At 40.7% G+C, this 14,142-nt stretch overlaps 1 protein-coding gene across 22 annotated transcripts in view; it reads right to left on the bottom strand.

The window, feature by feature from the left end:
- Positions 1 to 14,142, bottom strand: part of GDPD4 (glycerophosphodiester phosphodiesterase domain containing 4) — a 120,020-nt gene that overhangs the window by 856 nt on the left and 105,022 nt on the right. For 2 of the 22 annotated variants that reach the window (XM_049098733.1, XM_049098734.1), the window contains one exon: positions 13,091 to 13,206. The exons of the other annotated variants lie outside the window; for them this stretch is intronic. In XM_049098733.1, the coding sequence (XP_048954690.1) occupies positions 13,091 to 13,206 (116 nt within the window). The remainder of the gene's footprint in view (positions 1 to 13,090; positions 13,207 to 14,142) is intronic. 22 annotated transcript variants of the gene reach the window in all.

Below are 14,142 nucleotides of genomic sequence, written 5' to 3'. Positions count from 1 at the left end.
TTGACTGATGGAAAAATTGGTAATAGACAGCTAGAGAGTTGAGATCTACTCTCCTACTCAGGGCAAATTTTTTAAATGGATAAAATACGAAGGAACATTAAAATTATTTAACAATATAGTGAGGAATGAAATGTGCAAATCCAAAAAGGTAAGCCCAGACCCAATTATACACTGTCTATAAGGAATTCACTTTAGATACAAAGACACAAATAGATTGAAATAAAAGAATGGAGAAACAAATACTTTGTTAACACTACTGGAAAGATGATGGTATTAATATCACACAAAGTATACTTCAGAGAAAGAATATTACCAGGAATAAAGAAGTTCATTGCTTAATGATAAAGAATTCATTTCATCAAGAAGACCTAACTCTAAATGTTTACACACCTATTAACAGTGTTTCAAAACACATGAAACAAAGACAAGACTGCAAATAAAAATCTATAATTATACTTGAAGACTTCAATACCCCATTCTCAAAAACTAATAGAACTGGGTAGAAAATCAGTAAGGTGTAGAACACCTGAAAAACACTGCTAGTTCTGGTCCAAGAGGGTGATGTAGGAAGATGCTGAACTCACCTCCTCCATGGACACCTATTTTATGGAGCAATTTCTCTTGAAGATGATCTGAGGGGTAACTGAACAGCCTCTTCACCACAAAAGAAACCACAAATGTAGTGATCTGAAGGGTCACCACACCTCAATGTTGATAGCAATATCCACAATAGACAAATTATGGAAAGAGCCCAGGTGTCCATTGGCAGATGAATGGATAAAGATGTGGTAGATGTATACAATGAAATACTACTCAGGGAGGGGCAAGATGGCGGAAGAGTAGGGTCTCCAAATCACCTGTCTCCACCAAATTACCTAGAAAACCTTCCAATCATCCTGAAAATCTATGAATTCGGCCTGAGAATTAAAGAGAGAACACCTGGAATGCAACAGTGAGAAGAGTTCGCGCTTCTATCAAGGTAGGAAGACGGGGAGGGGGGGTGGGGGGTGGGGGGTGGGTGGGGAGAAGTAAAGAAACAAAGGCCTCCGAGGGGGAGGGGCCCCGCGAGGAGCCGGGCTGAGGCCGGGGCGAGTGTCCCCAGGACAGGAGAGCCCCGTCCCGGAGGAGCAGGAGCTGCACCAACCTTCCCGGGCGGAAAGGGGCCCGCAGGGAGGTGGAGCAGGACCCAGGAGGGCGGGGATGCCCTCGGGTTCCCGGGGCCAGTAACAGAGCAACTGCGCGCCCAGGAGAGTGCGCCGAGCTCCCTAAGGGCTGCACGGCGGGACCGGCGGGACCGGAGCAGCTCGGAGGGGCTCGGGCAGAGGAAGAGGCTCCGTGCGGAGGGGCTGCGCGGTTCCAGGAGCAGCTCGGAGGGGCTCGGGCGGCAGCTCCGCGGAGGGCGTTGCGCGGCCCGGGAGCGCGAATCCAACAGCGCAGGCTCCGGAGCACAGGGCGCCGGGACACAGCCCAGGATCCCGCCTCCCCCGGGACAGGCAGAGGCCGGGAGGGCCCAGGACAGCGAGGACGCTCCTGCCCCAACTGAGCAGATCAGCGGCCCCGCCCCGGAGCCTCCAGGCCCTGCAGACGGAGTTCCTGCCGGAGCTGAATCCAGGTTTCCAGAGCTGGCCCCGCCACTGGGGCTGTTCCTCCTGCGGCCTCACGGGGTAAACAACCCCCACTGAGCCCTGCACCAGGCAGGGGCACAGCAGCTCCCCCAACTGCTAACACCTGAAGATCAGCACAACAGGCCCCTCCCCCAGAACACCAGCTAGACTGACAACTTCCAGGAGAAGCCAAGGGACTTAAAGTACACAGAATCAGAAGATACTCCCCGGTGGTTCTTTTTTGTTTTGTTTTGTTTTGTTTTGTTTTGCTTTTTGATTTGTTTCCTTCCCCCACCCCCTTTTTTTTCTCCTTTCTTTTTCTTTCTCTTTTTCTTCTTTTTTTTTCTTCCCTTTTTTTCTCTTTCTCTTTTCTTTCCTTCTTTCTCTCCTCTCTTTTTCTCTTTTTCCCAATACAACTTGCTTTTGGCCACTCTGCACTGAGCAAAATGACTAGAAGGAAAACCTCACCTCAAAAGAAAGAATCAGAAACAGTCCTCTCTCCCACAGAGTTACAAAATCTGGATTACAATTCAATGTCAGAAAGCCAATTCAGAAGCACTATTATACAGCTACTGGTGGCTCTAGAAAAAAGTATAAAGGACTCAAGAGACTTCATGACTGCAGAATTTAGAGCTAATCAGGCAGAAATTAAAAATCAGTTGAATGAGATGCAATCCAAACTAGAAGTCCTAACGACAAGGGTTAACGAGGTGGAAGAACGAGTGAGTGACATAGAAGACAAGTTGATAGCAAAGAGGGAAACTGAGGAAAAAAGAGACAAACAATTAAAAGACCATGAGGATAGATTAAGGGAAATAAACGACAGCCTGAGAAAGAAAAACCTACGTTTAATTGGGGTTCCCGAGGGCGCCGAAAGGGACAGAGGGCCAGAATATGTATTTGAACAAATTCTAGCTGAAAACTTTCCTAATCTGGGAAGGGAAACAGGCATTCAGATCCAGGAAATAGAGAGATCCCCCCCTAAAATCAATAAAAACCGTTCAACACCTCGACATTTAATAGTGAAGCTTGCAAATTCCAAAGATAAAGAGAAGATCCTTAAAGCAGCAAGAGACAAGAAATCCCTGACTTTTATGGCGAGGAGTATTAGGGTAACAGCAGACCTCTCCACAGAGACCTGGCAGGCCAGAAAGGGCTGGCAGGATATATTCAGGGTCCTAAATGAGAAGAACATGCAACCAAGAATACTTTATCCAGCAAGGCTCTCATTCAAAATGGAAGGAGAGATAAAGAGCTTCCAAGACAGGCAGCAACTAAAAGAATATGTGACCTCCAAACCAGCTCTGCAAGACATTTTAAGGGGGACTCTTAAAATTCCCCTTTAAGAAGAAGTTCAGTGGAACAATCCACAAAAACAAGGACTGAATAGATATCATGATGACACTAAACTCATATCTCTCAATAGTAACTCTGAACGTGAACGGGCTTAATGACCCCATCAAAAGGCGCAGGGTTTCGGACTGGATAAAAAAGCAGGACCCATCTATTTGCTGTCTACAAGAGACTCATTTTAGACAGAAGGACACCTACAGCCTGAAAATAAAAGGTTGGAGAACCATTTACCATTCGAATGGTCCTCAAAAGAAAGCAGGGGTAGCCATCCTTATATCAGATAAACTAAAATTTACCCCAAAGACTGTAGTGAGAGATGAAGAGGGACACTATATCATACTTAAAGGATCTATTCAACAAGAGGACTTAACAATCCTCAATATATATGCCCCGAATGTGGGAGCTGCCAAATATATCAATCAATTATTAACCAAAGTGAAGAAATACTTAGATAATAATACACTTATACTTGGTGACTTCAATCTAGCTCTTTCTATACTCGATAGGTCTTCTAAGCACAACATCTCCAAAGAAACGAGAGCTTTAAATGATACACTGGACCAGATGGATTTCACAGATATCTACAGAACTTTACATCCAAACTCAACTGAATACACATTCTTCTCAAGCGCACATGGAACTTTCTCCAGAATAGACCACATATTGGGTCACAAATCGGGTCTGAACCGATACCAAAAGATTGGGATTGTCCCCTGCATATTCTCAGACCATAATGCCTTGAAATTAGAACTAAATCACAACAAGAAGTTTGGAAGGACCTCAAACACGTGGAGGTTAAGGACCATCCTGCTAAAAGATAAAAGGGTCAACCAGGAAATTAAGGAAGAATTAAAAAGATTCATGGAAACTAATGAGAATGAAGATACAACCGTTCAAAATCTTTGGGATGCAGCAAAAGCAGTCCTAAGGGGGAAATACATCACAATACAAGCATCCATTCAAAAACTGGAAAGAACTCAAATACAAAAGCTAACCTTACACATAAAGGAGCTAGAGAAAAAACAGCAAATAGATCCTACACCCAAGAGAAGAAGGGAGTTAATAAAGATTCGAGCAGAACTCAACGAAATCGAGACCAGAAGAACTGTGGAACAGATCAACAAAACCAGGAGTTGGTTCTTTGAAAGAATTAATAAGATAGATAAACCATTAGCCAGCCTTATTAAAAAGAAGAGAGAGAAGACTCAAATTAATAAAATCATGAATGAGAAAGGAGAGATCACTACCAACACCAAGGAAATACAAACGATTTTAAAAACATATTATCAACAGCTATATGCCAATAAATTAGGCAATCTAGAAGAAATGGACACATTCCTGGAAAGCCACAAACTACCAAAACTGGAACAGGAAGAAATAGAAAACCTGAACAGGCCAATAACCAGGGAGGAAATTGAAGCAGTCATCAAAAACCTCCCAAGACACAAGAGTCCAGGGCCAGATGGCTTCCCAGGGGAATTTTATCAAACGTTTAAAGAAGAAACCATACCTATTCTCCTAAAGCTGTTTGGAAAGATAGAAAGAGATGGAGTACTTCCAAATTCGTTCTATGAGGCCAGCATCACCTTAATTCCAAAAGCAGACAAAGACCCCACCAAAAAGGAGAATTACAGACCAATATCCCTGATGAACATGGATGCAAAAATTCTCAACAAGATACTGGCCAATAGGATCCAACAGTACATTAAAAAACTTATTCACCATGACCAAGTAGGATTTATCCCCGGGACACAAGGCTGGTTCAACACCCATAAAACAATCAATGTGATTCATCATATCAGCAAGAGAAAAACCAAGAACCATATGATCCTCTCATTGGATGCAGAGAAAGCATTTGACAAAATACAGCATCCATTCCTGATCAAAACTCTTCAGAGTGTAGGGATAGAGGGAACATTCCTCGACATCTTAAAAGCCATCTATGAAAAGCCCACAGCAAATATCATTCTCAATGGGGAAGCACTGGGAGCCTTTCCCCTAAGATCAGGAACAAGACAGGGATGTCCACTCTCACCACTGCTGCTCAACATAGTACTGGAAGTCCTAGCCTCAGCAATCAGACAACAAAAAGACATTAAAGGCATTCAAATTGGCAAAGAAGAAGTCAAACTCTCCCTCTTCGCCGATGACATGATACTCTACATAGAAAACCCAAAAGTCTCCACCCCAAGATTGCTAGAACTCATACAGCAATTCGGTAGCGTGGCAGGATACAAAATCAATGCCCAGAAGTCAGTGGCATTTCTATACACTAACAATGAGACTGAAGAAAGAGAAATTAAAGAGTCAATCCCATTTACAATTGCACCCAAAAGCATAAGATACCTAGGAATAAACCTAACCAAAGATGTAAAGGATCTATACCCTCAAAACTATAGAACACTTCTGAAAGAAATTGAGGAAGACACAAAGAGATGGAAAAATATTCCATGCTCATGGATTGGCAGAATTAATATTGTGAAAATGTCAATGTTACCCAGGGCAATATACACGTTTAATGCAATCCCTATCAAAATACCATGGACTTTCTTCAGAGAGTTAGAACAAATTATTTTAAGATTTGTGTGGAATCAGAAAAGACCCCGAATAGCCAGGGGAATTTTAAAAAAGAAAACCATATCTGGGGGCATCACAATGCCAGATTTCAGGTTGTACTACAAAGCTGTGGTCATCAAGACAGTGTGGTACGGGCACAAAAACAGACACATAGATCAGTGGAACAGAACAGAGAATCCAGAAGTGGACCCTGAACTTTATGGGCAACTAATATTCGATAAAGGAGGAAAGACTATCCATTGGAAGAAAGACAGTCTCTTCAACAAATGGTGCTGGGAAAATTGGACATCCACATGCAGAAGAATGAAACTAGACCACTCTCTTTCACCATACACAAAGATAAACTCAAAATGGATGAAAGATCTAAATGTGAGACAAGATTCCATCCAAATCCTAGAGAAGAACACAGGCAACACCCTTTTTGAACTCGGCCATAGTAACTTCTTGCAAGATACATCCACGAAGGCAAAAGAAACAAAAGCAAAAATGAACTATTGGGACTTCATCAAGATAAGAAGCTTTTGCACAGCAAAGGATACAGTCAACAAAACTCAAAGACAACCTACAGAATGGGAGAAGATATTTGCAAATGACATATCAGATAAAGGGCTAGTTTCCAAGATCTATAAAGAACTTCTTTTTTTTTTAATTTATTTTTATTTTATGATAGTCACAGAGAGAGAGAGAGAGAGAGAGAGGCAGAGACACAGGCAGAGGGAGAAGCAGGCTCCATGCACCGGGAGCCCGATGTGGGATTCGATCCGGGGTCTCCAGGATCGCGCCCTGGGCCAAAGGCAGGCGCCAAACCGCTGCGCCACCCAGGGATCCCTATAAAGAACTTCTTAAACTCAACACCAAAAGAAACAAACAATCCAATCATGAAATGGGCAAAAGACATGAACAGAAATCTCACAGAGGAAGACAAAGACATGGCCAACATGCACATGAGAAAATGCTCTTCATCACTTGCCATCAGGGAAATACAAATCAAAACCACAATGAGATACCACCTCACACCAGTGAGAATGGGGAAAATTAACAAGGCAGGAAACAACAAATGTTGGAGAGGATGCGGAGAAAAGGGAACCCTCATACACTGTTGGTGGGAATGTGAACTGGTGCAGCCACTCTGGAAAACTGTGTGGAGGTTCCTCAAACAGTTAAAAATATACCTGCCCTACGACCCAGCAATTGCACTGTTGGGGATTTACCCCAAAGATACAAATGCAATGAAACGCCGGGACACCTGCACCCCGATGTTTATAGCAGCAATGGCCACGATAGCCAAACTGTGGAAGGAGCCTCGGTGTCCAACAAAAGATGAATGGATAAAGAAGATGTGGTTTATGTATACAATGGAATATTACTCAGCTATTAGAAATGACAAATACCCACCATTTGCTTCAACGTGGATGGAACTGGAGGGTATTATGCTGAGTGAAGTAAGCCAGTCGGAGAAGGACAAACATTATATGTTCTCATTCATTTGGGGAATATAAATAATAGTGAAAGGGAATATAAGGGAAGGGGGAAGAAATGTGTGGGAAATATCAGAAAGGGAGACAGAACGTAAAGACTGCTAACTCTGGGAAATGAACTAGGGGTGGTAGAAGGGGAGGAGGGCGGGGGGTGGGAGTGAATGGGTGATGGGCACTGGGGGTTATTCTGTATGTTAGTAAATTGAACACCAATAAAAAATAAATTAAAAAAAAAAAAAAAAAAAGAAATACTACTCAGCCATCCAAAAAATGAAATCTCACCATTTGCAATGACATGTTTGGAACTAGAGGATATTATGCTAAACAAAATAAGTCAATCAGAGAAAGACAATTATATGATCTCACACATGTGGAATTGAAGAAACAAAACAGGATCATTAGGAATAGAGGAAAAAATAAGACAAAATCAAAGAGGGAGACAAACCATAAAAGACTCTTAATCATAGGAAACAAACTGAGGCTCACTGGAGGAGAGTGGGGTGAAGGGGTATGGGGTAACTTGATGAACATTAAGGATGTAACGAGCACTGGGTGTTATATAAGACTGATGAATCACTGACCTCTACCTTTAAAGACAATAATACTTTATATGCTAATTAACTGAATTTAAAGAAGAAAAAAATCACACAGAGAATGGCAAGAAAGACACAAGAAGGGCAGCCTGAGTGGCTCAGTGGTTTAGTGCCACCTTCAGCCCAGGGCGTGATCCTGGAGACCCAGGATCGAGTCCTGCATCGGGCTCCCTGCATGGAGCCTGCTTCTCCCTCTACCTGTGCCTCTGCCTCTCTCTGTTTCTCATGAATAAATAATTAAATCTTAAAAAAAAAAAAAAAAAAAAGACACGAGAAGGAAGGGAACCTCCACCACCAACTCCGCAAACTGCAGTAGGGAATGGGGTGGATAGTACTGAGGGGTGGTGAACAGATTTGTCTGTTCTAAAGCACAGAAAAAAAAAAAAGCTTTGGTTTAAAAGGGCAACTAGGATATAAAGGAAGCAGCCCCAGAAACCTGCCAAATAGCAGGAGAGCTGGCTGGAACCCTCTCTGGTAATAGGAGCTGGCAAGTGCCCTGATAGTGTGGATGGAAACAAGGTCTGGGCATCCCAGCTGGCTTACTGCCTCAGTGAGCTCCAGGCTCCTAGCCCACACCAGCCTAAGCCATCTCTCTAAGGCAGCCGCAGTGTAGCACATACTGGTACGATCCTGGTCAGTGCTTGTTACAACTACAGTCATCTTGCCAAGGTAACGTAGATGTAAAACACCATGGAACATTCTAGGTCCAAACCACTTTGGCTCCAGACAACTTGCTAAGGTACAGCACAGATGCACACCTCAGTTCTAGCTGTCCTACCAGGGTGCCCCCTGCGTTAAGTACCCTGGAACACCCTGGCTTGCACCCACTTCAGCTTCAGTAGTACTACCAGGGCACTGACTACATGAAGAATCCCAAGACTACCTCCACCTCTACCCATTTTAGCTTTGGCCATCCAGAGTGCCCTAGGAACCCCAACCTATAACCAGCCACAGCTTTAGCCAGCCAAAGTCACCAGACACATACAGTATACACAAGGGATGACCATAGGCAAGACCACTTCTCTTAGTTTATGAGAAGTAGCTGTTCTGCCTAGTTCATAGAAACAGACACAGAAAGTCAAGCCAAATAAAGAGACAAAGGAATATGCTGCAAATGAAAAATAAGACAAAACCTCAGAAAAAGAACTAAATGAAATGTAGATAACCAATTTATCTAATAAAGAGTTCAGAGTGATGGTCATAAAAATGTTCAACAGACTGGAGAAAATAGTAGATGAACTTAGGATTTCAACAAAGAGAAAACATGAAAAATGGCCAGAATTTAAGAACACAATAAATGAAATGAAAAATACACTAGAAGGAAGGAACAGATTAGAGGATGCAGAAGAACAGAGATCTGGAAGACAGGGTAAAGGAGAACACCTGAGCTGAATAGCAAAAAGAAAAAAATTCCAAGATTTTTTTAAAAAAGTAATTTCTGTACTCAATGTAGGGATTGATCTCATCCCTGAGATCAAGAGTCACACACTCTACCAACTAAGCCAGCCAAAGGTATTGAATATTAAATATTATAATAGTTTAATATTAAGTATTAATAATTCCAGAGCACTCTGGAAAAAATAATTTTTAAAAATGAGCATAGGATAAGAGGTCTCTTGGGCAACATCAAATGAACAAATGTTTGCATTATAGGCATTCCAGAAGAAGAGAGAGAGAAAGGCAGAAAAGTTAGTTGAAGAAACAGCTGTAAACTTCCATATGCTGCCTACAAGAGACTCACTAAAGACCTAAAGACACACACAGATTAAAAGTGAAGGGATGGAAAGACATATTCCATGCAAATACAAGGGGGGAAAAAAGCCAGAGTACTAATCCTTTTATTAGACAAAACAGCCTTTAAAACAAAGACTGTAACAGACACAAAGAAGGGCATTACATAATGATAAAGGGATCAATCCAGAAACAGGATATAACAATTGTAAATATCAATGCATCCAACATGGGAGCACCTACATACATAGATATTAACATTCATAAGGGGAGAAATTAACAGGGAATAATAATAGAAGGGAACTTTAACACCCTACTTACATCAATGGATAGATCTTCCAGACAGAAACCCAACAAGGAAACTGGCTTTGAACAACACATTAGATCAGATGGACTTAAGAGACAGATACAGAACATTCCATCCAAAGCAGAATATACATTCTTTTCAAGTGCACATGGAACATTCTCCAGACAGATGTGTTAGGCCACAAAATAAGTCTTAATAAATTTAGGAAGACTAATCAAGTCATCCATATTTTCTGACCACAACAGCATGGAATTAAAAATCAATTACAAGAATCAAAAAAACAGGGGCAGCCCAGGTGGCTCAGTGGTTTAGCGCCTGCCTTCCGCCCAGGGCATGATCCTGCAGTCCAGGGATCGAGTCCCACATCAGGCTTCCTGCATGGAGCCTGCTTCTCCCTCTGCCTGTGTCTCTGCCTCTCTCTCTATCTCTCTGTCTCTCATTAATAAACAAATAAAATCTTCAAAAAAAAAACAAGAATCAAAAAAACAGAAAAGCACAAACATATAAAGGCTAAGCAACATGCTACTAAACAACGAATGGATCAGTGAAGAAATCAAAGAGGAAATTTAAAAAAATACATGGAGACAAAAAAAAAAATGTAAACACAACAGTCCAAAATCTTTGGGATGCAGCAAAAGCAGTCCTAAGAGGAAAGTACATAGCAACAGGCCTTCCTCAAGAAACAAGAAAAGTCCCAAATACGCAACCTAATCTTACGCCTAAAAGAAGTGGAAAAAGAACAGCAAATAAAGCCTAAATCCAGGAGGAGAAGGGAAATAATAAAAATTAGAGCAGAAATCAATGACATATAATTAAAAAGAAAAACCCTGGTAGAACAGATCAACAAAACTAGTAGCTGATTCTTTGAAAGAATAAACAAATTGGAAACACTCTAGCCAGACTTGTCAAAAAGAAAAGAGAAAGGACACAAATAAAATCATGAATAAAAGAGGAGAGATCACAACCAACACCACAGAAATACAATTTTAAGAGGATATTATGACCAATTATATGCCAACAAATTAGGCAATCTGGAAGAAATGGATAAATTCCTAGAAACATATAAGTTGCCAAAACTGAAACAGAAAGTAGAAGAAAATCTGAACAGACCCATAACCAGCAAAGAAATTTAATAAGAATAAACAATCTCCCAACAAACAACAGTCCAGGGATGGATGGCTTCCCAGGGGAATTCTACCAAACATTTAAAGAATTAATATCTATTCTTCTGAAACTCTTCCAAAAATAGAAATGGAAGGAAAACTCCCAAACTATTTCTATGAGGCCAGCATTATCTTGATCCCCAAACCAGACAAAGACCCCACTAAAAAGAATTACAGGCCAATATCACTGATGAACATAGATGCCAAATCCTCACCAAGATACTAGCAAATCAGATTGAACAGTGTATTAAAAGGATTATTTACCATGACCAAGTGGAATTTATTCCTGGGCTGTGGCAGGGTAGGGCAGGAGGGAGTTCAACATTAGCAAATCAACAACATGTTATGCCACATTAATAAAAAAAGGGTAAGAATCATATGATCCCTTCAATAGATGCAGAAAAAGCATTTCACAAAATACAGCATTGTTTCTTGATAAAAACCCTCAAGGAAGTAGGTATAGAATGAACATATCACAATATCATAAAGGTCATATATGAAAGACCCACAGTTAATCATCCTCAATGAGGAAAAACTGAGAGCATTTCCCCTAAGGTCAGGAACACAACAGGAATGTCCACTCTCATCACTGTTGTTCAACATAGTACTGGAAGTCCTAGCCTCAGAAATCAGACAACAAAAAGAAATAAAAGGCATCTGAATCAGAAAAGAAGTCAAACTTCATTTGTTAAAATGTCTATACTACCCAAAGCAATTTACATGTTCAATGCAATCCCTATCAAAATAACACCAGCATTATTCACAGAGCTGGAACAAAATATTCTAAAATTGGCATGGAACCATAGAAGACCCTAAATAGCCAAAGCAATCCTGAATAAGAAAACCAAAGCAGAGCCATCAAAATTCCGGACTTCAAACTCTATTATAAAGCTGTAGTCATCAAGACAGTATGGTACTGGCATAAAAATAGACACCGAGGACAGTGGAAAAGAATAGAGAACCCAGAAATGGACCCTCAATTCTATGGTCAACTAATCTTTCACAAAGGAGGAAAGAATATCCAGTGGAAAGAAGGCAGTCTCTTGAATAAATGGTGTTGGGAAAACTGGACAGCAGCATGCAGAAGAATGAAACCGGACCACTTTCTTACACCATAGACAAAAATAGACTCAAAATAGACGAAAGAACTAAATGTGAGAAAGGATTCCATCAAAATCCTAGAGAAGACAGGCAGCAACCTCTCTAACCTTGGCCACAGCAACTTCTTGTTAGACATGTCTCCGGAGGCAAGGGAAACAAAAGCAAAAATGAACTATTGGGACCTCATCAAGATAAAAAGCTTCTGTACAGCAAAGAAACAATCAACAAAACCAAAAGATCCCAGTGGCATTGTTTACATCTTAAAATTCATATGAATCTCAAGGGGCCCTAGAAATCCAGAACAATCTTGAAAAAGAATAATAAAGTTGGAAGACTCACATGCCTCCTGATTTCAAAAAAAGCTACAGTAACCAAAATAGTGGGGTATAAGCATAAAGACAAACCTATAGACCAATGGAATAGGCTAGAGAACACAGTAATAAATGACTTTATATATGGCTAATTGATTTCAGGAATCATTTCAAGACCATTCAATGGGAAAAGGACAATCTTTTCAAAAAATGATGTTAGGAAAACTAGATATCCATACACAAAAGAATGAAGTTGGACACTTAACTTGCACCATATATGAAAATGAACTAGAAACAGGGTCAAAGACCTAAAGGTATAAAATAAAACTATAAAACTCTTTGAAGGAAACATGGGGGAAATCTTCATGACAATGGGTTTGGCAATGTTTTCTTGGATATAACACGAAAGAGTCAACAAAAGACAAAATGGACATATTGGACTTTATGAAAATTAAAATCTTTTGTGCATCAAATGACACGAATCAAGAACAAAAAAGGCAAACCACAGAATAGGAGAAAGTATTTTTAAATCATTTATCTGATAAGAGATTAATATCGAGAACATATTTATATATATTAATATATATTATATATATTAATACATATTATATATTCTCTCTCTCTTTATATATATTATGCTCATTTGACAGAGGTGGCAAGTGAGGCTCAATGAAATTGAGGAGATGCATAAGACGCAGAAACAGTAAATGCGAAAGTCAGATTCCAACTTAAGACCAAAAATACATGTTCCTTCCATTATAAGATTCCCTCAGAGTCTTGTGGACTACTAAAACTGAACAACAAAATGAACAACCAGATTTAAAAATAGCCCAAGGAGGGATCCCTGGGTGGCGCAGTGGTTTGGCACCTGCCTTTGACCCAGGGTGTGATCCTGGAGACCCGGGATCGAATCCCACGTCGGGCTCCCGGTGCATGGAGCCTGCTTCTCCCTCTGCCTGTGTCTCTGCCTCTCCCTCTCTCTGTGTGACTATCATAAATAAATAAATAAAAAAAATTAAAAAAAAAAATAGCCCAAGGACATAAACAGATATTTTCCCAGAGAAGATATATACCAATTGCCAATAAGAACATTAAAAGAGGGGCAGCTGGATGGCTTAGTTGGTTGAGCATCTGACTCTTGATTTTGGCTCAGGTCATGACCTCAGGGTTGTGTGACTGAACCTCATGCTAGTTGTGGAGACTGCTTGAGATTCTCTCTCCTTTTCTTTGCCCATCCCCCATGTGTGCATGTGCTCTCTCTCTCAAAAAAACAAGCTCATGAAAAGATAGTCATCATCACTATTTGTTAGGGAAATACAAACCTAAACCACAATAAGATACCACCTCACACCTACTAGGATGGCTATTATTAAAAAGAAAACAATAGAAGTTGGGGAGAACGTGGAGAAATTAGAACCCTTGTACAGGGCTGTGGGAATGAAAAATGGTGCAGCCACTGTGAAAAGTGGTATGGCAGTTCCTCAAAAAATTAAAAATAAAGGGGCGCTAGGTGGCTCAGTCGGTTAAGTGTCTGCCTTTGGCTCAGGTCATGATCCCAGGGTCCTGGGATCAAGTCTTGCATAGGGCTCTCCGCTCAGTGGGGAGCCTACTTTTCCCTCTCCCACTCTCCCTGCTGGTAGGCTGTCAAATAAATAAACTAAATATTTAAAAAAATAGAATTTCTGTACTATTCCACAGTTATACTTCTAGATATATACTTTAAAAAATTAAAAACAGGGACATTAATAGATGTTTGTGTGTCCATGTTTATAGCCAAAAGGTGGAAACAACCCAGATGTCCATGAATTGATAGGTAAACAAAACATAGTCTACACACATAATGGAGCATTATTCAGTTTTAAAAAGGAAGGAAATTCTGATACATTTTACAATATGGATGAGCCTAGAATGGATGAACCTTGAA

Source organism: Canis lupus, chromosome 21, assembly GCF_003254725.2.
Source record: "Canis lupus dingo isolate Sandy chromosome 21, ASM325472v2, whole genome shotgun sequence".
In the NCBI taxonomy this organism is placed as follows: domain Eukaryota; kingdom Metazoa; phylum Chordata; class Mammalia; order Carnivora; family Canidae; genus Canis; species Canis lupus.
Note: the sequence above shows the minus strand (reverse complement) of the source record. Positions and strands in the feature narration are given on the sequence as shown.